This window comes from Eleutherodactylus coqui, chromosome 3 (genome assembly GCF_035609145.1).
Source record: "Eleutherodactylus coqui strain aEleCoq1 chromosome 3, aEleCoq1.hap1, whole genome shotgun sequence".
Taxonomy (NCBI): domain Eukaryota; kingdom Metazoa; phylum Chordata; class Amphibia; order Anura; family Eleutherodactylidae; genus Eleutherodactylus; species Eleutherodactylus coqui.
In genome coordinates this window covers 150,092,194-150,116,709 of record NC_089839.1, presented here as the reverse complement: position 1 = coordinate 150,116,709, position 24,516 = coordinate 150,092,194, and the positions used below count along the sequence as shown (strand labels likewise).

Genomic DNA, 24,516 nt, shown 5'->3' with positions numbered 1-24,516 from the left:
ACGCCGGGGAATAATAGAAGTGCTTCTCATTGTCTGCACGGCTGATGCTTTTTCTTCTAAGATCAAAGTATGGAAACCTCACAATACGCTAGAAGTACAACATAATTTACAGGTTAAGGCCCGATTCAGACGGCAGAGAGTCCAAATTACAAAGAAGGTGCCCATCATTCCTTTATAGGGAGTGTTTCTGTCACTAGGAATCCCAAACTGTAAAACTCTGGGATGGTCCCCTATGACAATTGGAATGGTGCAGATTTATGAAAGCTATTAAAATTTAAAAAAAACTTTTTGTTTCCCATAGCATCCAATCACAGCAAATTTAATTTTGCAAGATTACCTTGAGGGAGAAAAGCTGATCTGTGATTGGTTGTTATAGGCAGCAAGGACAGTTTTTCCTTTGGACAGTCTATCAGACATCACACCTCCCAGTGCAGCGGATTTGTACCTGTGCGGCCGAGATCTGACCGCCAAACAGGTGTTTGACTCCGTGTGTCACACGTGTAATCTGTTGAACAGTGCGTGTTTATTGTTCGTGAATACTGACAATCTGGTTCATTTACACAATGTCGGAGGACATCTCCGAAAAATTCAGGTGAAGGAAATGTGCCGACTCAAGGCTGTGCTCACAATGTGGTGACAATGGAGAAGAACTAATGGGAAGTTACTTTCAAGAAGATGATGCAACTTGCCACCCATCTCAGGCCGTATTTACGTAGCCGACTTTATCACGTGAGTTCTGTGCGTTGTGAGACGTACAAAAATAGAACCTATTATTTACAATGGGTCTATTCAAACGGGCGATTTTTCTCTTGTGATGCAGCAAGAAGGAAAAATTGCAGCATATCCTTGGTTTGTGTAAGCCACACATGAGAATCATACATGTAAATCTGCGATGTACCACACAGAACACGCATGTGTTCTGCGCAATACGAGCCTCAACTGAGAATCTCGCCAGAGGTGGGTCATCGGTGAAAAAAAGGGCAGACGACCCCTTCAATTTTTGTTGTGGATGTGCACTTACCATTGCAGGTAGGTAATAAAGTCCTATTCACGCACTGATATTAATATCTGCATATATTTTTATGGCCGCCTTGACACGGGCAGAAGCACATTTGTGCGCCAGGCGTATTTTACTGTATTTTTTGCCCTGCATATTTGCGCATGTAAAAAAAAACCATAAGCATGCTCCCATTGATTTCAATAGGAGCATGTAGTTAAATTAGTTTAAAATGTGCTATTTTCATGTGCAAAATGGTCAAAAACAGGAGACGCTGCAGGTTTTTTTGGCGTGACCGAAATGCATGCGAAAAACCACACCTGACCGAACCAGTGAAATGAATAGGTTGTATTCACTGCGTACTCTGTGCCATACATACAGACGTGTGAATGAGCGATGAGGCAAACATCTAGACACTGCCTTTTAACTGGTGTGAGAGTATTAATTGGCAGAGGGGGCTTCATTTTTTGATGGAGGGGATGTTTTTGTGCCTATTTTGAACTCATATTGAATTCAGCTCAGATTTTTTAAATGGGAAGGGGTCATGTGATATATTAATCTTTACGAGAAATGACTCCGAAACACCCTGGAAGTGATAGATTTGCCCCATCTTTACTGGTTTAGGAGTTAAGTGAGGGCAGAGCTTCACGAAGTGCCTTACATTAGTTTTCACCATTCTGCTAGATGCACATGGTTAAATGTTTATTCCAGTCTTCGTGAACACGCTGAACAACTGCAGGCAATATTTCTTCACAAGCGCTGTAGGTTTTGCCGCTTCAGATGTAAAATAATAGTTTTTTTCCCCATACACAAGAGATAAAAGTCCAAAGGGGTTTAGTCTGGCGACCTTGGTGGCCATTCTATCGGACCTATACCCCCAATCCACTGCCAGGGGAATTGCACATCCAGCCATCTGTGTACAGCCACAGTTATGGGCGGAGGTTCACCATCCTGTTGGATGAAACACTGTGATCCGCACGGAAGACTGAGCTCTCCCTTCAGCCGACATTCCAGCTTTTCGATCTATTTTCCTTTGAAGTTGCGAGCGTTTCCGCTGCTCATATGCAATGTTAATTGCGTATGGGCGACAGAACACTCACATCCATTGAGTTCAATGAGGGATGTAGACATGGAATTCACGCTAAAACAGAGCATTCTGCAATTTTTCTTCTGTTTGCAGAATCCCAATTGCTACCATCATGTCTGAGTGAATTGGCGAAAGTTCATGCTTTTCAATGCCTGCGCTTTACCACGGATCTTCTGCCAGACATCAATCACGGATTATGCAATTAAAATTCGCCCGTGTGAGTCCGGCCTAATAATACTGTCACAAGTTGGAAATCCGTTTTTCCCTTTAGTATACCAGTTAGAACAAGTTAGAACAGGTGTGTCCAGACTTTTGTCTCACTCTATATATGAAAGATTTCAGAATTTGTAGTGAAAGGTGTGAAATAAATTATAACAAAGAAGCGCGGTTAAGTTACGGCGGTTGTGCCACCAAAATGATTAATTTTGCATACAAAACTTGTTGATTGAAATGAGTGCCTTGTTACTGCTTTGTGCCTGCTGTTAGTTTTGCATGGCCTCGCAGACCAGCGCTATACGCAGTAGTTATGTTTATTTCTTGTCATTTATCTATTTGTGTTTAATATTCTTTTAACCAGCAGTGACGAGTCTGCCTGCAGTTCTCCAGTCCACCACACGGGGCGCATCGCCCTCCCTAAGCACGGACTGCTGCAGCACAATGTCTGCGCTGTGTACCCGGGGAAGGTCGGGAGTTGCTGGGTACAGCCGGGTGTTGAGTGCCCGTCTCAGCACTCCCCCTCATCAGCAGCCTGGCACTGAATGTGGCTCAAGCCCCGCGGGGGCCCCGGGAAAGGAGGACAACAAAGCCCAGCTGTGGAGCCGCTACCATGAGATGAAGAAGCTGGTGTATGGTAACTGCGGGGGATATGGGGGCTGCGGAGACGGACGGGGACAGGTGACAGTGGGGGAGGGGGGAGTCCTGCTTCTCAGTAACTTTGTCAGGTGTAGGAGAGTCAGTCAGTCCTATATAACCTGTGAGTCAGTCCTATAGTCTGTCCGGCCCCCAGTTAGTTAGTCTCCCAGTCTGTCCGTCCCTCAGTTAGTCAGTCAGTCCTATAGTCCGTCCGTCCCTCAGTTAGTCTGTCCGTCCTGTAGTCAGTTCACCCCTCAGTTAGTCTGTCCGTCCCACAGTTGGTCAGTCAGTCCTTTAGTCCGTCCGTCCCTCAGTTAGTCTGTCGGTCCCTCAGTCAGTCTGTCCGCCCCTCAGTCAGTCTGTCCGTCCCTCAGTCAGTCTGTCCGCCCCTCAGTCAGTCTGTCCGCCCCTCAGTCAGTCTGTCCGTCCCTCAGTCAGTCTGTCCGTCCTGTAGTCGATCCGTCCCATAGTTAGTTAGTCAGTCAGTCAATCCTTTAGTCCGTCCGTCCCTCAGTTAGTCAGTCCGCCCCTCAGTTAGTCTGTCCGTCCTGTAGTCAGTCCGCCCGTCAGTTAGTCCATCCATCCCTCAGTTAGTCTGTCCGTCCTGTAGTCAGTCCGTCCCTCAGTCTGTCCGTCCCACAGTTGGTCAGTCAGTCCTTTAGTTCGTCCGTCCCTCAGTCAGTCTGTCGGTCCCTCAGTCAGTCTGTCGGTCCCTCAGTCAGTCTGTCGGTCCCTCAGTCAGTCTGTCCGCCCCTCAGTCAGTCTGTCCGCCCCTCAGTCAGTCTGTCCGTCCCTCAGTCAGTCTGTCCGTCCTGTAGTCGGTCCGTCCCACAGTTAGTTAGTCAGTCAGTCAATCCTTTAGTCCGTCCGTCCCTCAGTTAGTCTGTCGGTCCCTCAGTTAGTCAGTCCGCCCCTCAGTTAGTCTGTCGGTCCTGTAGTCAGTCCGCCCCTCAGTTAGTCCATCCATCCCTCAGTCAGTCTGTCCGTCCTGTAGTCAGTCCCTCCCACAGTTAGTTAGTCAGTCAGTCAATCCTTTAGTCCGTCCGTCCCTCAGTTAGTCAGTCCGCCCCTCAGGTAGTCTGTCGGTCCTGTAGTCAGTCCGCCCGTCAGTTAGTCCATCCATCCCTCAGTTAGTCTGTCGGTCCTGTAGTCAGTCCGCCCCTCAGTTAGTCCATCCATCCCTTAGTTAGTCTGTCGGTCCTGTAGTCAGTCCGTCCCACAGTTAGTCAGTCAGTCCTTTAGTCGCGCTCACCAGTGTGTGATCCTTTATGGAAGTAGTGATCCTCCATTGTTTTCAATGGGAATCCTCACATCGCATTCAAAACAATGGGGTTCATATTTGTGCGTCTCCCAACTCACAAATCTCGCACGATTTCTCGGCTGTGTGAAAGCGGCTTTCGGGAATGGAGTTCATATTTACGCCAGTTTTGTGCGACCAGCTTCAGTCACTACTCCATTAGCGAGGCCGAGCTACCACTAGCGGTGCTAAAACGTTGCATGCAAAACTGCAATCCCCTCAGTTGTGATGGCGTATGGCGGTGTATCTCCTGCACGCCGTCCTGCAGGCGGTACAATAGTACACGCTGCCTTCTTTACGAGCATATTATATGCAATGTATATACACAAGTGTGACTGGATCAATGTACTTTCATTGACTCTATTCACCGTGTATTATACGTGTAATACGCAATGACATTCCGCTCGTGCCCCGGCCTCAGTCAGTCAGAGCTGCAGGTTTTCTTCAGGCTTTTTTGATGCCCAGACCAGGATTGGACTCAAGAAATCGTGTCTATTCGCATTGTGCGGCTGAAACCGCATCACATCCAAGTCGGCGCAGACTTTTAGGTGAACAAAGGGGGGGAAAAAAAACAGTTTTTCATTATAAATGGCTGTGCGATATTGGAAATATTAGTTGCAGTACCGAATGACCTGATACAATTAACCCTTAAATTGGTTTTATCATGACTACAAAACCTTTTCCAGCAGCTGGGCCCTTTATAAAAGTTACTTTGGCGCAGGTGTTTACATGTTGTTTGCACGGAAAAGTTTATGAAGTCATGGTTACTTTAGAGTCAAGGAATAAAATATTTATCCACATAGAGGAGCTTTAGATTCTCCTCAGACTGCATGTACCGATTGCAGCCCTTTCTTAGCCTTCGTCTTTATTCCCACGAGCGCATATCATACGCTGTTTTCACAGCCGTCTGATATACGCTACGTTGGGAGAGGAAAATCTGGTGAATGGGCACACAAATCAAACGTTTGTGCGCCCGTTCAGATGGCCTGGTGAGCCCGACACAAATGAGCCGAGCTCACCAGGCCATCGCCTATTTCCCCACCTTCCCCATCGCAGGCTCACCTCTTGTTTCTCCCCGCTCGTTCTGTGCAATGGGAGGGGGCGGGGCAAGGGTGGGGCTAAGCACTGGTCCACCCCGCCTCCTCCCATTGATGGCTATGCACAAGGGCCGGGGAGAGGGTGGGCGCTTAGCTCTGCCCATATCCCGCCCCTTGTCCATAGCCATCAATGGGAGAAGGCAGGGCGGACCAGCGCTTATCTCCCCCCCTGTCCCGCCCCCTCCCATTGCACAGAATGAGCACTGAGTAACAAGAGGTGAGCCTGCATTGGGAAGAGGAGAACAGAGGGAGGGAGTTTAGCAGCAACGCTGCTAAACTCCCACCTGCATACGCTGCCATGGGCTCCCATAAGAGCCCATGCAGCGGCCTTCGTATTCCGGCCCAAAAGATAGTTGCAGGACTATCTTTTGGGTCCGACGTAAAAACGCCCGGTGCTATATTGGCTTGGCCGGGTGTTTTTACGTCTCAGAAATACGCCCATGTGATCTGATGCATTGGAATCTAATGCATCAGATCACAGCGCATTTCGGCCCGGCCGATATGCGCTTATGGGAAAGAGCCCTTAAAGGCATGCTCTATCTCTGCATTTCATGGCCGCTTCCTTATGTACTTTACAGCCTTTCAGTATATTGTCCTCAGTAAATACACATAGAGGTGAGGTAGATTCTCCTCAGTATAAACATATAGAGGTGAGGTAGATTCTCCTTAGTATATACACTTAGGGCTCATGTCCACGGGCAAATTATGATTTAAGATCCGCAGCGGATCTCCCGCATGCGGATCCGCATCCCATAGGGATGCATTGACCACCCGCGGGTAGATAAATACCCGCGGATCGTCAATAAAAGGCATTTTAAAAAAAATGGAGCATGGAAAAATCCGGACCATGCTCCATTTTCGTGCGGGTCTCCCGCGGGGACGGCTCCCGCAGGCTTCTATTGAAGCCTATGGAAGCCGTCCGGATCCGCGGGAGACCTAAAATAGGAATTTAAAGTATTTACCATCCGGCGCGGGCGGGGAAGGTCAGCTGTTCCTCACGGCCGCATCTTCCTTGCTTCGGCTCGGCGGATGTGCCCGGCGCATGCGCGCGGCACGTCGGCGACGTGCCGGCGACGTGCCGCCGGCGTCAGGGATTCATCCGCCGGCCGAAAATGAAGATCCGGCCGTGAGGAACAGCTGATCTTCTCCGCCCGCGCCGGATGGTAAATACTTTTAAATTCTTATTTTCAGCCCTCATGTCCGCGGGGCAGGAGGGACCCGCTGCAGATTCTACATGTAGAATCTGCAGCGGATCTGATTTTCCCCGTGGACATGAGGCCTTAGAGGTCAGTTATATTTTTCTCAGTATATACACATAGAGTGAGGTAGATTCTCCTCAGTATATGCACATAGAGGTGAGGTAGATTCTCCTCAGTATATACACATAGAGGTGAGGTAGATTGTCCTCAGTATATACACATAGAGGAGCGTTATATTCTCCTTAGTACATAGACATGGAGGTGAGGTAGATTCTCCTCAGTATATACACATAGAGGTGAGGTTAATGCTCCTCAGTATATACACATAGAGGTGAGGTAGATTCTCCTCAGTATATACACATAGAGGTGAGGTAGCTTCTCCTCAGTATATACACATAGAGGTGAGGTAGCTTCTCCTCAGTATATACACATAGAGGTGAGGTAGATTCTCCTCAGTATATACACATAGAGGTGAGGTAGATTCTTCTCAGTATATACACATAGAGGTGAGGTAGATTCTCCTCAGTATATACACATAGAGGTGAGGTAGATTCTCCTCAGTATATACACATAGAGGTGAGGTAGATTCTCCTCAGTATATACACATAGAGGTGAGGTAGATTCTCCTCAGTATATACACATAGAGGTGAGGTAGATTATCCTCAGTATATACACATAGAGGTGAGGTAGATTCTCCTTAGTATATACACATAGAGGTGAGGTAGATTCTCCTCAGTATATACACATAGAGGTGAGGTAGATTCTCCTCAGTATATACACATAGAGGTGAGGTAGATTCTCCTCAGTATATACACATAGAGGTGAGGTAGATTCTCCTCACTATATACACATAGAGGAGCGTTATATTCTCCTTAGTACATAGACATGGAGGTGAGGTAGATTCTCCTCAGTATATAGACATAGATCCTATGTAGTATCTAAAGAATGCTCCTGCCAAATTTCATGTTTGTACAACACTGGGAAGTTAGAGAATTAGTGGCAAGTCATTCAGTCAGTGAGGGCTTTAGATAGATGAAATCATACTCTGATTTCCTCTGACCCCCGAAGAAGAGTTGAGTCTCTAACACTGCCCGCTTCTGGGTAGGCAGCAGGACGGAAGCGCGTGACTGCTGCGGCTAATCAGAGGCCACAGTGTCATGTCCCCAAATACCTAGCATCACGGCGCCCAGGATATGAGCGCTGTGATGTCTGATTGGCCGCAGCAGTCACTTTATTTCACCCGGAGTAGTCTGAGTCGATCAGTTTTGCTTTAGTGTCCGAGGGGAGGTGAGTACGATCTGTTTTATTATTTAGGATGTGGAAAAAGCAATAGAAAATCAGTCGTTGCCTTTCCCCTCCATTAGGCTAATTTCACACAGCCAAGCGCGATATCGAGTAATGAAACTTGGCTTGATATCGCACTCGGGAAAGTGAGATTTCTCGTTTGTCAGAGTCGCTGCTGCAGCCTGTTTACACAGCAGATACATCATTGGCTCATTCAATAAGAAATCGTTTAGTCACTGAGAACGACTGAACGATTAGTAAACAAGCCAGCGATGATATTTATGCCCGCATACGATGAGCGAAAAGTGAAGGATTAATCTTTCGTCGTTCGCTCCGTTTACACCGAACGATTAGCATTCATTTTGCTCGTTTGAACAATGTCGCTCTGTGTAAAGAGGGCCTTCAGTATCCAGGTTAGGCCGGTCTCACACGCCCCAGTTTCAATTGTGGAATATGCAATTGTCATCCGCACGGACGATCCGCAGCATTCCACACAAATTCAAACAAATAGAGCAATTCACAGAAATCAATGGAAGCCGTCCAACCCGCGGCCTTTGACATTGTGGAAAGGTCGCGGATTCCATGTCATCGCCTAGCAATGTCACCGGAAAAACAGGGATAAAAAAAAATAAATCTGTACTGGCCGTTGTACTCATCGTAGCCCCTATGCTGTGTCGGCAGAGAATGTATATGGGCTGAGATAGGCTCTGCAAATGCCTGGGATGATGACGTCACGGACACACGCAGTGTGACTTTCTTTATTAAACGCTATCCATTCGCAGGCATTGCGAGGGGGCAGCGTTTCAATATGCATCTCTTCAATAGCTCCTTATGAAAGGCAGAGAAATAGAGCATGCTGAGATATATTTCTCTCTCGTTTTATATGGATGTCCCCTCGCAGCTCCAACGCTGGTGTGAATGGAAGAATACAAGTCCATAGACATTCATTGCCTCCATTCACCTGGTGTTACGCAAGGGAAATATGCGTGCGTAATATGTGGTGACAATACACCCATGAGGGACTGAGCACTTGATCGCACACAGCGAACACCGTCAGAAAAAATATATGCAATGCCAGAATTGTGCTCTTTTTTGGGCACCATGTATGCAAAAAAAAAATTGAACAAAAAGTGATCCAAAAGTTGTATGTAACCCAAAAAACTACAGATCGCTATGCAAAAAAAAGAAATAAGAAGTCATGGGGGTCAACGCGCGATAATCCCAAATGGGAAACAAAATAATTGAAATCAATGGTTTCATTTCATCCTGTTATGCAGCCGCATAAGAAGACAAAAACGCACAATTTTGTTTAAGCCCTTTTTAATATGTGACCACGGACCACTCAAGAAGGCCACCGGTCACTGCTCTAGGTTACCATTGGTAGCCAGGAGCAAGGATATTTAAAATTTCCCGAGCCCTCCCCGGCTCCTGCGCATGTGTCTGGCATTTTGCCGGTTCTCGCATATGCAGAATCCGGGTAAGGTCCGTGGAGGACAATTGCGTCAGGGTTCAAACACAAAGGCCTCCAGTAAAAAGTTTAATGTCCTCTCCATTGGATAACGGAGATCACGTGACCAGGAACTGCATACTGTGGCCCCCCGTGAAATCTCCAGGCTCTCGGCTACCTTTGGTAGCCATGAGCAGGGAGAGATTTTGAGAGAGAGATCCTGGGCAATTTGCTGACGGGCAATGCACAGATGCCAAGGTAAGGTCCGCGGATAAAGATCCCATTGTGGGACAAATCCGGGGGCCTTAGTTATGTAATTTCTTCCCCCCTCACTGATATGAACTTTAACATTTTATTTTAACTTTTTTAATTTTGCATGATCACTGTTTTCCAATGGATAACAGTGATCATGTGACCAGTAATCACATACAGCAGTCCCCAGTCACATCTCCCTGCACTTGGCTATCTTTGACAGCCGGGTGCAGGCAGATTTTAAATTTGCGAGGCTCTCTGGCCTTCTACGCATGCACTCCACATCGGCTCATACGCAAAAGCCCTCGGCAGATCCAGATCGCCGCGGGACATTACGGAGGATGGGGGTGAGTAGGATGGGGGTGAGTATTTCCTGCTACCCCCATGGATCCGATATATGAGGAAGCTGAAACTTTAACTTTTTAAACTTTTTTTTAACTTTTCCGTGATCGCTGGTATCCATTGGATACCGGTGATCACTGGCCCGGTGACTGGTCACCGCCATCCCTGTTGATATTTCCTGCCTCTCGGCTACCTTCAGGAGCCAGAAGCTAGGAGATTTCAAATCTCCCAGGCGATCTAGGCTTCTGCGCGTGACGTCATATGTCTGGCGCATGTGCAGAAAACTGGTGTTAGGTCTTGGAGGACTAGATCACCACGAACATCGCAGAGGACAGGGGTAAGTACTCTCACTGCCCCCATGGATCTGATCTTTAACTTTATTTACCTTTTTATTTACTTTTATGCGATCTGCACTTATCATTCGTCATTTAATTTCTGCCCACATAAAAACTGAACAACGACCATTCTGTGTAAACAGGCAGTCATTTATCTGTGAACGACTGCCTGTTGACTGTGAATGGAGACGGGCGGGCAGAAACAATCCTCGGCCTGCTCCACCGGCATGCACTAAGCAATCACTTGACACTTGGCTGTGGATCGTGCACCCTGCAAGCCTGTAAGTGCTACAGTATATTGATTGGAAGTGCTGTTCCCCATCTCATTTCTTTCTATATACATTGTATGTAGTCAGGTGTGCAAAATGGTCACTTTGTTTCATGTTCCATTAATACGAGTTAACTATTTGTCTTCCTTTGCAGAAATTCTTCCACCTGGTGTTTGCAATCTGCTAAATCCAGCAGCCATATGCTCCAACAATGAGATCTGTCTGGGAGACATCGAGATCTACGGATTTGATTATGATTATACTCTGGCTCAGTATTCCGATATGTTACACAAGAAGATATTCATCACCGCCAGGGACATCCTTATACAACAATACAAGGTGACGTGTGTAGGATGAGCTGTATACATAGGAGTGGGTCTGTTTGCCCACAGTTAGGCCAATTTCACTTGGGTGGATTCCAACCGCGGAATCCGTACGGAGGATCCGCGGCCAAACGTGGGCATTGAAAAGCACGTTAATCACTTTTTTGCCCACTCTTGGATACTAATTGCGTATTCGGCAAACGCAGGAAATATCGCAGGATGCTCTATTTTGTCGTGGTTTCCGCATGAATGGCCTGCATTTGACATCTATGGAGGCCATTCACGTGAATCCGCGACAAAATAGCCCATATGCAATTAACATTTATTGCGTAGGAGCCCCGTGTCCGGGGTCATATGCAGTACAGCAAATTCAGGTACTCTGAGTCGCCGGCCAGAGTCACAGACGGAATTTCCTGCGGGCCTCCCACATATGGAATCCTTCCTGCCCGTGTGAAGTTGGCCTCACTGAATAGGGTAAGCCAGTCTTACACGCATACAAGATACAATTCATGATTTTTGGATTAAAAAGGCAATTCTATCCAGGATTGATTATTACTATTGCAGTACCAAAAACCACCACCAGAAAAAAAAGTTGTGTCACCTCGGCAGAGAGCGTGAGATTCCTCGGTATTTGGTGTGTGACAACATTCCTGGCCATGGCCACTATGTTTACACTTTTCTAACTTTCCTCCTCTTTGAATCGTGTGTGAAGTGGGCTGCATGTGTTGTGCTGGGACACAGCTTTATAGCCACTTGTTTCATTACTCCTCACTCGCCTGAATAGGAGATGTTGTGACCCAAAGCTATATGGAAACAAAAAAGCAAACCTCCCTGATACTATCCTGTAGATGCCTGTTTACATCAGTAGGCATACGACAATACCCTGATGATCTCTCCCACTACATTCACACAGGCGAGCGGGTTATTGGCCTGAGAAACTCGTCCAGATATCGCGCTTGCCAACGTGCGTTTTACCCACAGATGGGAGGTGTTTTTCATGCATCCCTTTAGTAAAATTCAGATCCTCAAGTGCGTGTTTCATCAGTGATCGAGGATCGCAAGTGTTTCCCATTGATCTCACGCATGCGAGTGCGATGCAATGTCTTTAACCCTTTAATGATGAAGCCCGTTTGCGCCTTAATGACCAACCAATTTTTCAGTTCTTGCCAATATCGCCTTCCAGGAGCCATAACTTTTTAATTTCCACGTCGACATAGTCATATGAGGGCTTGTTTTTTGCGGGACAAGTTATATTTTTTAATGGCATCACTTTTGGATATATATAATGTACTGTATAAGGGCTTATTTACATGAGCGTATATAGGCGGCCTTTTAACGGCCGGCCAATATACGCTTCCACCTGAGCAGTTCCCACCTTCCCTCCCCCTCACCGGCTCTCTGCCTCTCTCCAGTTTGCAATTGGAGTGGGCGGGATGGGGCGAAGCTAAGCTCCTGCCTCTCCCTGACCCTTGTCTATAGCCAGCAATGCGAGTGGGTGGAACAAAGTGGAGCATAGCCTCTGCCCCACCCCACGCCCTCCTATTGCAAACGCTGGAGTGGAGGAGAGAGGCAGAGAGATGGTGAGCAGGAGGGAAGGGAGAAACTGCTTAGATGGAAGCGCATATCGGCCGGCCGATATACGCTCATGTAAATAAGCCCTAACTTTTATTATGGAGATTGGGGAAAAATAAATAAATTCTACTATTTGTTTTTGGATTTCATTTTTATAGCATTCAGTATACAAAATATATAATGTGATAACAGTGCACTGAGCTCCCACCCACTCTCCGCCCCTTGACACTATTAGCAATAGGAGGGGACAGGGCAGAACTTAGCTCCGCCCACCCCACACCTCCCATTGCAAACAGTGGCGAGGTGCAGTGAGGGGGCGAGAGCTCAGTGCACTGCTCCCGGCCCGGCACGCCTCCTACCCCTGCAGAAAGGGACACCGTATATCGTCTGGGCATGAAAACCTGGCCGATATACAGTCGTGTGAATAAGCCCACAAAGTGTATACAGTTTTTTATGTTCTACTAATTTTGTAAACAAATAACACTTAAAAAAAAATAGATAATTGTTTTCGTGTTGCCCTCTCCAAGAGTTATAACATTTTTATTTTCCCATCGACGGAGCTCTATGAGGACTTGTGGTTTTTTGCAGTATGAACTCTAGTCTTCATTTATCCAATTTTTGGGAACACCGAACATTTTGATTGTTCGATTGCTTTTACTCCATTTTTTTCTAAAGGCAAGATTAACAAAATCTGCAATTCTGGTATGTTTTTATTTTTAACAGCGTTTACCGTGCAGTGTAAATGATATGTTACATTAAGCCTACAGGCCAGTATGATTATGTCAGTACCAAATTTATATAGGTTGGATTTTGTTTTTTTCATGCTTTTTTTTTTTATGTATTTTTTGTTTATCGCTGCATTCAAAGACCCCTAACTTTTTTTTTTTTGTCAACAGTGCTGTAAAATGTTTTTTTTTTTGTGGTACGATATGTATTTTTTAATCAGACCATTTGTTGATCTGTGCAGCATTTTGACAGCTTTCTATTCTTTTTTTTGAAAAGCAAGATAGACAAAATTAGCTATTTTTGCCATGTTTTTTGTATTTTTTTTTATGGTGTGCACTGTGGAGATTTAACCCCTTAACGACGGCCCCATCGGGAAACTACGTCCTCAGAAAGTGGGCCTTAATCCTAGAGGACGTAGTTTTATGCATCCTCTTTGGATTGATGCCCACTGGCCTGAGGACGTGACAGCTCCATGCTGTCGGTGCCCGCAGGTAGCCGACAGCATGGAGCTGTCATCCCAGGATGCGGGCAGTCCCCCCCGGCATTGCGATCGGCGCTATAAAATGAATAGCGCCGATCGCAAAAAAGTAAATAAAACAGTGTAAAAAAGTAGTAATTCAGCTGCTATGATGGATCGGATCCATCACGGCAGCTGAAAATACTCACACGGCTTGTCGGCGGTGTCCCCCGGAGATCTGGTCCTCCCGGACCCGCCGGCGGCCTTCTGCGCATGCGCGCCTGACGATGACGTCATGCGCAGAAGCCCGGGTGTCCCCGGCAAATTTAAAATCTCCTGGCTCCCGGCTCCTGAAGGTAGCCGGGAACCAGGAGGTGTTACCGGGGACCACTGTGAGCGGTCCCCGGGCCCGCGATCACCGCTATCCATTGCGATAGCGGTGATCGCGAAAAAGTTTAAAAAGTAAAACAAAAGTAAAGTTTCACCTCCCCTCATGGATCGGATCCATGAGGGGAGGTGAAGATACTCACCCCCGGTCCTCTGCGATGTCCCGATGTCCCGGGACCCGAAATCCCCGTCTGCGCATGCGCGCCCGATGATTGACATCGGGCGCGTGCACAGAGGGGCTCGAGCCCCGGGAAATTCAAAATTGCTCTGCTCCTGGCTGCCATGTGTAGCCAAGAGCAGAGGGATGTCACCAGGGACATGATCACTGTCATCCAATGGATGACAGTGATCATGTAAAGTAAAAAAAAAAGTGCAAAAAGTAAAAAAAAAATAATAAAAAAGGGGTAAAAGGTAAAAAAAAAAAAGTGCAAAAAGTAAAAAAAAGTTTTAAAAAGTAAAAAAAAGCTTGCGTTTCATCTCCCCCCACGGATCATATCCGTGAGGGAGTATGAAATGACGTACCTAAGGCCCGCGGATTTATCCGCGGACCTCAACCCAGCTTCTGCGCACACGCCCGTCACCAATGTGGCAGGCGCATGCGCAAAAGCTGTGGTTTTTTAAAATCTCCCTGCTCCTGGCTACAAAACTTAGCCGAGAGCCTGGAGATTTCACGGAGGGCCGCGGTGAGCGGTTCCTCGTCACGTGTTCGCCGTTATCCAAAGAATAATGGCGATCACGTAAAAGTTAAAAAAAGGTGAAGCTTCATCTCCCCTCACCGATGCGATCGGTGAGAGGAGATAAAATTTTTTACCGGAGGCCTCCATATTTGCACCCCGACGCAATCTTCTTCCGTGAACTTTCCCGTATTCTGCGCATGCGACCGCTGGCAAAACACCGGACACATGCGCAGGAGTCGGGGAGCCCAGGAAACTTAATATCTCCTTGCTCTCGGCGACCAACGGTCACGGAGAGCCTGGAGCAGTGACGGGTGGCCTCGTTGAGCGGTCCCCGGTCACGTGAAAAAATGGTAGCGATCTACCTTTGGCCGGTCTCACATGACCGGATAGGAATTACGGATTCCGCATGCGTCTGATCCGCGGTAATACGCAGATCAATCGCATTGGATTACACAATTCCGCTCACATTAGCGGGTTGGAATTGTGTAATCCACTCACAGAAAAGAGAACGCAGTAGGTTCTATTTTACCGCGGATATCCGCAACATAGAGCCCATTGTGCTCCATGGTCGCGGATATACCCGCTGCCCATACGCAACTACCTTGTATACGGCTGCGGGTACCTGCGTCATCGCTAAGCGCCGGTGCGGGAAATACAAACAACAACAAAAAAAGTGTACTGCGCATGACCGCCCGTGTAAGTACGCAGTTATGCGCAGTACATTACGCGGCCTTACACAGGGTCACAGCCGGGCTCACAGCCGGAATCCGCTGCGGGCCTCCACAAGCGGATTCCACCTACGGCTGCCTGAGCCCGGCGTTATTCAGACCGCTACCTGTAATACGCAATTTACAAGAAGCCCCGGGAACGCTCGCTTTCATGCAGTTCCAGGAGCAGCTTGTTGAGCGCCTTCTGTGTGAGACCGCCGCACCTCATCAAGTTTACGGAGACTCACGGAACGCCACTTTTTACACCCCATCCCCGCCACTGAGGTCAAAAAATGACTCCCAAAAAGCATGAGAGGAGGGGGGATAACCGGTTTTATTGCCCCATGTGCCCATCCCAACCAGCCTCCATAATTACCCGACTGGAAATACTACACAGTTCACATTATTACTTTTATCTAAGATTTGGGGAACGCCGAAAAGGGCACGGAGGAGGGGGGGGGGGGGGATTTTAGGGAGTCAATTTTTATTCCGTACAAATGAGCAATGGGGCCTGGAATTTATTCAGTTATGCCCTGCAATCCAACTGGTGTTCCCTCCATTACAGGCCTTGCCATGTTTCCTGTAAGTAGATTAGGGCCACAATGGGTATGTTTTTGAACACGGGACAAACGGGGGTATCCATTTGGGGTGAACGTCTTCATTCCTATGTGCACTGTACAAAAAAAAAAGTTTTTAAATTGACAAAATTGCCAAAAAAATGAAAATTGTAATTTTTTTCTTCTGCTTTGCTGAAATTTATTCAAATACTGTGTGGTCAAAATACGCAGTACACCCCTAGATGAATTCGTTAAGGGGTCTAGTTTTTAAAATGGGGATATTTGTGGGGGTCTTTATAGTTTTGGACGCTCAATGACTCTATAAGTGGGCAATGGGGCCTGGAATTTATTCCGTTGTACCCTAAAATCCAACGGGTGCTCCTTCCATTATAGGCCTAGCCATGCGTCCTTTAAGTAGATTAGGGCCACAAGGGGTATGGTTCTGAACACGGGACAAACAGGGGTATCCATTTTGGGGTGAAAGTCTTCATCCCTATGTGTGCTGTACAAAAAAAACCCAGTTTTTAAATTGATACAACTGCCAAAAAAATGAAAATTGTAATTTTTTTCCTACTGCTTTGCTTAGATTTATTCAAAAATTGTAGGGTAAAAATACACAGTACACCCCTAGATAAATTCGTTAGGGGGTCTAGTTTTCAAAATGGGGTCATTTGTGGGGGTTCTCTGTCGTTTTGGCTGCTCAAGGGCTCTACAAGTGTGCAATGGGGTCTAAATCACCTTCATGCTAAATTTCTGTTCTGAAAGCCACCGACTACTCCTTTCATTTTGGGCCCCGTTGTGCATCCAGACAAAAGATTAGGGCCACAATGGGAATGTCTCTGAACACGGGACAAACAGGGGTATCCACTTTGGGGTGCAAGTCTTCATTCATGTGTGTGCTGTACCAAAAAAGCAGTTTTTAAAACGACAGAATTGCCAAAAAAACGAAAATCACAATTTTTTCCTTTTGCTTTGCTTCAATTCATTCAAAAACTGTGGGCTCAAAATGGGCAGTACACCCCTAGATACATTCATTAAGGGGTCTAGTTTTCAAAATGGGGTCACTTGTGGGGGTTCTCTTTGATTTTGGCCGCTCAAGAGCTCTACAAAAGTGCTATGGGCCTAAAACTCCTTCAAGGAAAATCTATGTTCTTAAAGCCACCGACTACTCCTTTTGTTTTGGGCCCCATTGTGCATCCAGACATAAGATTAGGGCCACAATGGGTATGTCTCTGAACACGGGAGAAACAGGGGTATCCATTTTGGGATGAAAGGCTTCATTCATGCGTGTGCTGTACAAAAAAAGCTGTTTTTAAAATGACAGAATTGACAAAAAAATGAAAATCACAATTTTTTCCTTTTGCTTGGCTTGAATTCATTCAAAAACTGTGGGGTCAAAATTGTCAGTACACCCCTAGATAAATTCGTTAAGGGGTCTAGTTTTCAAAATGGGGTCACTTGTGGGGGTTCTCTTTGGTTTTGGCCACTCAAGAGCTCTACAAAAGTGCTATGGGGCCTAAAACGCCTTCAAGGAAAATTTATGTTCTGAAAGACACCGACTACTCCTTTCATTTTGGCTCCCGTTATGCATCCAGACATAAGATTAGGGCCACAATGGGTATGTTTCTGAACACGGGAGAAACGGGGGTATCCATTTTGGTGTGTAAATCCTCATTTTCATGGGCTCTATAGGAAAAAAATATGTCTTTAAAATGACATATTTGCAAAAATATGAAATTTTATTTTTTGTCCCCTAAATTGAACTAATTCCTGAAAAGAACTGGTGGGGTCAAAATACTCATGACACCCCTCAGTGAATACACTAAGGGGTGTAGTTTTTAAAATGGGGTCATTTGTAGGTGTATCTATTATTCTGACACTTATGAGCCTCTGCAAACTTGGCTTGGTGCAGGAAAACAAAGTGCACCTCAAAATGCTGAAAAGTAATGTTAAATTTGTACGTCCTCTAAATGGTTAAAAAAAACACAAAAGTTTTTCAAGTGTGCATTCAGAATAAAGTAAACAGATGGAAATACATATCTTATCAAAAATTTGTACAGTATGTTTGGACATATTTGAGATATTACGGTTGAAAATGTGAAAAAATGACAATTTTTTCAAAATTTTTCCAATATTGGTACTTTTAATAAATATACACAAATTATATCGGTCTCTTTTTACAATCTAAATGAAGTACAACATGTGGCGAAAAAACAGTGTCAGAATCACTGGGATATGTAAAGCCTTTACGGAGTTATGCCACGTTGAACGACGCATGTCAGATTTCCAAAATTTGGCTCCGTCACTAAGGCGCAAACAGGCTTCGTCACTAAGGGGTTAATAACATCCTGACTTTTTTCTCTGGGTCATTCTGAATGTAGTGATACCACATATGTAATTTTATTTTTTACATAGTAAATGGAGAAAGGTGCGTTTTTTACGTATTTATTTTAATTTTTTTTACTTTTTACTCTTGTCCCACTGGGGGAACTTGATTATCAGCATCTTTTATCATTCATTTAATCTTCTATATATTGGTCAATGTTTGTTTGTTTGTTTGTTGGAGCATCACGCACAAACTGTCCGACCGATTGACATGACATTTTGCACACAGTATAATCTCGACCCGCAGAAGGTTATAGGCCGGCCGATATACGCTTCCATCTAAGCAGTTACCCCCCTTCCCTCCCCCTCACTGACTCTCTGCTTCTCTTCTCGACTCCGGCTATTGCAATGGAAGGGGGTGGGACAGGGGCGGGGCTAAGCTCCATTCTGTCCCGCCCGCTCTCATTGCTGGCTATGGACAAGAGGACAGGGCAGGAACTTAGCTCGCCCCTGTCCCAACCAATCCCATTGCAAACCACTCGGAGGGGAGGAGAGAAGCAGAGAGGCGGTGAGGGGGAGGGAAGGAAGGGACTGCTTAGATAAAAGCGGCTGTGAAAACGCCGGCCGATATACGCTCGTGTAAATAAGCCCTGATAGTGATGAAATACCCCGTTTCTGATTATATTGAGTGAGGGCAGTCTAGATTCATCAAATAGACCTAATTGTCTAGAGAATCAGATCCTGATGTTTTTTCCTAGATCCTTGTTTCTCAAGTATTAACTACCGGTATATAATTGTTATTCTAAAACTAGATTGTGTGACCTGTCCATTTATTGTAACATTTCTTGTATTGTAAATAAAATGTAACATCTTTGTGGTGTATGTCCTTTATAATTTTCTTTTTTCCTGTTCTTGTTTTGTTTTCCCAGTGTTTAGGATAAAATATCTCCTCTTATCTCTCTTCTTATGCCTGCATTGTGCACTGATTATGGCTTGTGAGATTACCCAGGCCAGCTCAACTAACTTATTAATATAGGAGGCTCTTTAAGGCTCTAACATGCACATTCAAACAATACACTCAGTGTAAAGAAAAAATGAAGCCCCTAAAAGGAGTTGTCAGAAATGTTATATGTGTGTTTGTAACGTTTACCCCTTAGTGACGGCCCTATAGTGTTTTACGTTCTGCCATTGCAGGACATGTATGGAGGGAGATAGCGCTTCTATCTCCCTCATTACATCGCGGGTGTCAGCTGTTTATTACAGCTGACACCCGCGGGCAACAGCCCCCACACGCCGCGCAGCTGATTGGGGCTAATAACCCTTTAAATGCTGCTGTCAATTCCGCCAGCGGCATTTAAATTCTCTGAACATCCCGCACAGCCCCCCTGCAGTGAGATTGGGGGAGCCGTGTGGGTGTCATGGCAGCCAGGGGCCTTCTGAAAGGCCACAAGGCTGTCTTGGCAGTATGCCTATCAAGCCATCCCCGTGGGGTGGCTTGATAGACTGCCTGTCAGAATGCAGTATGATGTAATGCTTACATTCAGCAGGAGTGATCAAAGCATCCCTAGTTGTGGTTCCCTCTGGGGACTAAAAGAAAATGTAAAAATAAAAGCAATGAAGTTTTATTAATTATTAAAAAAAAGTAATAAAAGTTTAAAAAAACCCTTTTGCCATATTTACAATAAAAGAATCTAAATAATAAAGTAAAAATACGTATTTGGTATCGCTGCGTCGGTAAAAGTCAGATCTATCAAAGTAACGCATTATTTACCCCGCACGGTAAATGGTGTCCGAAAAAAAAGACCTTTTTTGGTCAACCTGTGTCCAAGAAAAAATGTAATAAAAGCCGATCAAAAAGTTGTATGTATTTAAAAATACAACGGAAACGACAGAAGACACCGCACTAAATGAGCCCTCGCACAACTATGTTGACGGAAAAATAAAAAAAGGTATTATGAGCAGAAAATGGAGACAGAAAATAATTTAAAAAAATTAAATATCTTAAAAAAATACAAGTAGTAGAGCAAAAAAAAAACCCAATATAAGTTTGATATCATAATAATCGTACTGACCCATAGAATAAAGTTATCATATCATTTTTGTTGTTGTTCAGTTTGTACGTCGTAGAAACAAGACGCACTGAAAGATGGCAGAATGTCGTTTTGTTTGCCATTTCTCTCCACTTTGAATTTTTTAAAAGTTTTTCAGTACATTATATGGTACATTAAATAGTACCATTGAAAAACACAACTCGTCCCACAAAAAAACAAGCTGTCAGACAGCGACGTCGATGAATAAATAAAGGGGTTAAGATTTTTTAAAAGGGAGGAGAAAAAAAACTAAAATGGAAAAAAACAAAAAAGCTCCATCACTACGGAGGTAATATAAGTGATCACAATATCAGAGCAAAATGATAATATATTGGGGAGAACTGAGCATGGAGGCTCTAGAACCCTGTTGTACCACCTCTAGCTTATATATAAGATGTGATACGGGTGGGCATGGAGGCTGCAGTACCCTCTTGTGCCTCCTCTAACTTGGATCAGTACCCTCTTGTGCCTCCTCTAACTTGGATACAAGATGTGATACAGGTGGGCAATGGAGGCTCCAGTACCCTGTTGTACAACCTATAGCTTGGATGCAAGATGTGATACAGGTGGGCATGGAGGCTCTAGTACCCTGCTGTACAACCCATAGCTTGGATGCAAGATGTGATGCGGGCGGGCGGGCATGGAGGCTCTAGTACCCTGTTCTACTGCCTCTAGCTTGCATACAAGATGTGATACGGAAGGGCATGGAGGCTCTACTACCCTGTTGTACTGCCTCTAGCTTGGATACAAGATGTGATACGGAAGGGCATGGAGGCTCTAGTACCCTGTTGTACTGCCTCTAACTTGGGTGTAAGATGTGATACAGGCAGGCATGGAGGCTCTAGTACCCTGTTGTAGCGCCTCTAGCTTGGATACAAAATGTGATACGGAAAGGCATGGAGATTCTAGTACCCTGCTGGGCCGACTCTAGCTTGGGTGTAAGATGTGATACAGGCAGGCATGGAGGCTCTAGTACCCTGTTGGGCTGCCTCTATCTTGGGTGCAAGATGTGATACGGGCGGGCATGGAGATTCTAGTACCCTGCTGGGCCGACTCTAGCTAGGGTGCAAGATGTGATACAGGCAGGCATGGAGGCTCTAGTACCCTGTTCTACTGCCTCTAGCTTGGATACAAGATGTACATGTAAGCATACAGGTTCCGTATGGTGGTATGTGGCATATCGGTCCACATTTGCTGTAACTGAGCCTCTAAATCATGTAAACTCGTAGGCTGTCAAAGTTGAAATCGCAGATGGTCCCATACAAGTTCTATTGGTGATAAATCTGGTAAATAGGTAGGTCACGGAAGTGTGACAATGTTGTGGGGACATTCCTGTGACAGCCTTGTGTTTGTGAAAGACCATTATCCTGTTTCCTCTTGGAATCCTCCTGCCATGAGAGGAACACATGTGGCTGCAGGATGTCCTGAACATATCGCGAGCTGTCATTGTCCCTCGTACCACTACTGGGGGTAACTGACTGTCATTTGCAATGGGTCCCCAGACCATCACAGCAAAGGCAGGATTGAGGCGCTCACCCCGAGGTCTCCAGACAATAACATGGCCGTCATAGGTGCCAAGGCTAAACTTGGATTTGTTGCTGAAGACACCCCGGTTCTACTTCGTAGCAGTACAGTCGTTCATTACACCACTGCAAATGGAGGCAATGGTGATTGGCCGTCAAAATCAGTACACATAATGGGTGCCATAGAACCAAATAATACTACAGCTAAGCACCTGTAAATAGTTGTGACAGACACAGGGGTGTAACAATGGTGCCACCTGACTATCCTCTCTACTGGTGGTCTGTCGAGAGCGTCCTGAGCCAAGTTGCCTTGCGTGCATGCCGTCAGTTGCCCTGTATGCATGCTCTCACACATCCATTATTCCCAACACTTCACAACACTCTCATCAGAATGGCCCTGGTGGGGGACAATTCATCGTTATGACCATCCAGCTTCTCACATCCCAATAATGCGCCCCTCTCAGACTCTGGTAACTGGGTGCAATCTTTTCTCTGCGTTGTAGAGGCGTCTAGTGGTCAACAAGCGCTACACAAGTGGAAGAAGAGGTCACTACACACAAGGAGCCTCCGAGAGCCTTTTATAGGCCAAGGGGGCAACCACTTTTAGGGACTCAGGTGATAAGACCGTTCATCTAATCAAACCACAACTCTAATCATTTACATATCTGCCTGAGATGTAACAGCATGCCGAGTTCTGCAGCAAAATGACAACTTCTTTTTGGGGCAGGATCTTTCTTACAAAGAGTTATACCTGATATATGCATCAGGCTAGCTTCACACGATACAATTCCTATTGCGGAATCCGCTCGCAAATTGCATGCATTGAAAGTCATGTGCCTTCACTTTTTCTTTCACGCTCGCGGATACAGAATGCGTATTCCACGAACATGGAAAATCACAGCATGCTCTATTTTGCTGCGGACTCCATGTGGATGGCCTCCATTGAAGTCCTCCACAGCCCATACGCAATTAACATTGAAAAAAAAAAGCTGTACAGCACATAATCAACGGTGAACCTCTGCAGTCATCTGCATTACAGATAATGCAGGTACGTGGAGTACCCGGCCAGGGTCACAGCTGGATTCCGTTAGAGGATCCCATATGCGGAATCCGGCTAGACCGTGTGCAACCGGCCTTAGGCATTCATGGATTATTTGTGCCTGACTGTAGCCTGTTAAAAGCAGTATCATATTGTGCATTTTATGTTCTAAATAAAGCCAGGAAATAATTAGAGGTCACTCAACAACAGCTTGTTGACAGTTTGTAGCAGATCTTTCTACAAAACCCAAATTAAACTGAAAAAGTTCAAAATGGCAAAACTGCTTTGTGGTAACATATAGTTTTTGGCTTGCTGATAATTTGCCCCATTTATTTAATTATTGAATGCTATAACATTGATTGATGGTTTTTCTATGATCTGCAGTATCCAGAAGAAATTAAGAAATATGATTATATCCCAGGGTTTGCAATAAGAGGTCTTCACTATGATGTTCAGAAGGTACGAGATAATCTTTATTTTTTATTTTCAAATATATGTAGAATAAAAATTGAAGCAACTTTAAAAATGTCCTTGAAAGAAATTATCCCGACATTTTTTGGTATACATCTCATATGCAGTTGTCCACTGACAAAGCTAGCTTATCACCGAGTCATGTGTTAGGCTATATAATAACACTAGACTGCAGGATCAGACTACATAAGGTTTAATTGTAGTCTGTAACCATAGACACACATCGCACTACACGGGAACTGAAGGCAAAAAAGAAAACTTGTTAGACACGCCTTTAACATTGTTCCTAGTGTTAATGGCAAAATGGGAACTCTTAATGGGGACAGCTTAAGCTCTGCTCATACTTGAGTTGTGGTTTCTATTTGTGACGGAAGCCGAAATGCATTGCTACCATGAATCCATCCATCAGTGTCCCATTGACCCTATTGACTTATAATATAGTTCATTGAGTTCTGAGCTGATCTCTGTTGTTTGTTTGAGTAGAATAGCACTGTATATAGTGCAGTTCGTACCATCAGATTTGACAGAATCTCTGACAGAGATGTGAACAAGCCCTAATAATAAAAACTGTCATATCAAAAAGGCTTCCAAAAATCTGAAAATTTAAGCGGGATCACAGTCAACCCAAATTTCCCCTTCTTCCATGTCATACATCTTAGAAAAGTGGAATACTGGGTGTGGCGTCCTTTACACATTTCTGCAGATTTGTCCGTCTCTGGTTTTCCTGTGACATAGAAGGAATACTGTGGTCACAGTTCAGCAGGATAAAATAACATTGATGTGACTGTTGCATTAATCATATTCTTAAAAAATACATTTCGCAAACGAATAGCCTAATTTTATTATTAAGAATAATTATTTTTGATCTGTTTACACATTGGACAGATCAACATAATCCTTTGCATATTCTGAGCAACACCTAACTACACATACAGGGATGGGCAAAAATATGAAAAAAACACCATACGAAATGCATAAGATTTTAATCATTAGCACTGAGCTGCTCTTTTAATCCCTGTTTAACTAAGAGTTTTCCCAACAAATTGGTGTTTACTTCACCTCTTGCCCTGCTCTGGGTGGTTTTAGGAGCCAACTGGTAACAATAGCTGAGTGGCTCAAACCCCCTGACCAATGGAACTTTGTTGCTCAGGCACATGTTCACTTCTACCCTGTAGTATCTGTGTCATATTAACGTCACTTAAGT

At 45.2% G+C, this 24,516-nt stretch overlaps 1 protein-coding gene across 3 annotated transcripts in view; it reads left to right on the top strand.

The window, feature by feature from the left end:
* The first annotated feature begins 2,730 nt into the window (after positions 1 to 2,730).
* NT5DC2 (5'-nucleotidase domain containing 2) overlaps positions 2,731 to 24,516 on the top strand; it is a 56,949-nt gene continuing 35,163 nt past the window's right edge. For 2 of the 3 annotated variants that reach the window (XM_066596324.1, XM_066596323.1), the window contains exons 1-3: positions 2,731 to 2,934; positions 10,613 to 10,797; positions 23,226 to 23,300. In XM_066596324.1, the coding sequence (XP_066452421.1) occupies positions 2,742 to 2,934; positions 10,613 to 10,797; positions 23,226 to 23,300 (453 nt within the window). In that variant the 5' untranslated portion in view covers positions 2,731 to 2,741. The remainder of the gene's footprint in view (positions 2,935 to 10,612; positions 10,798 to 23,225; positions 23,301 to 24,516) is intronic. The other variant, XM_066596325.1, reaches the window with a different exon arrangement.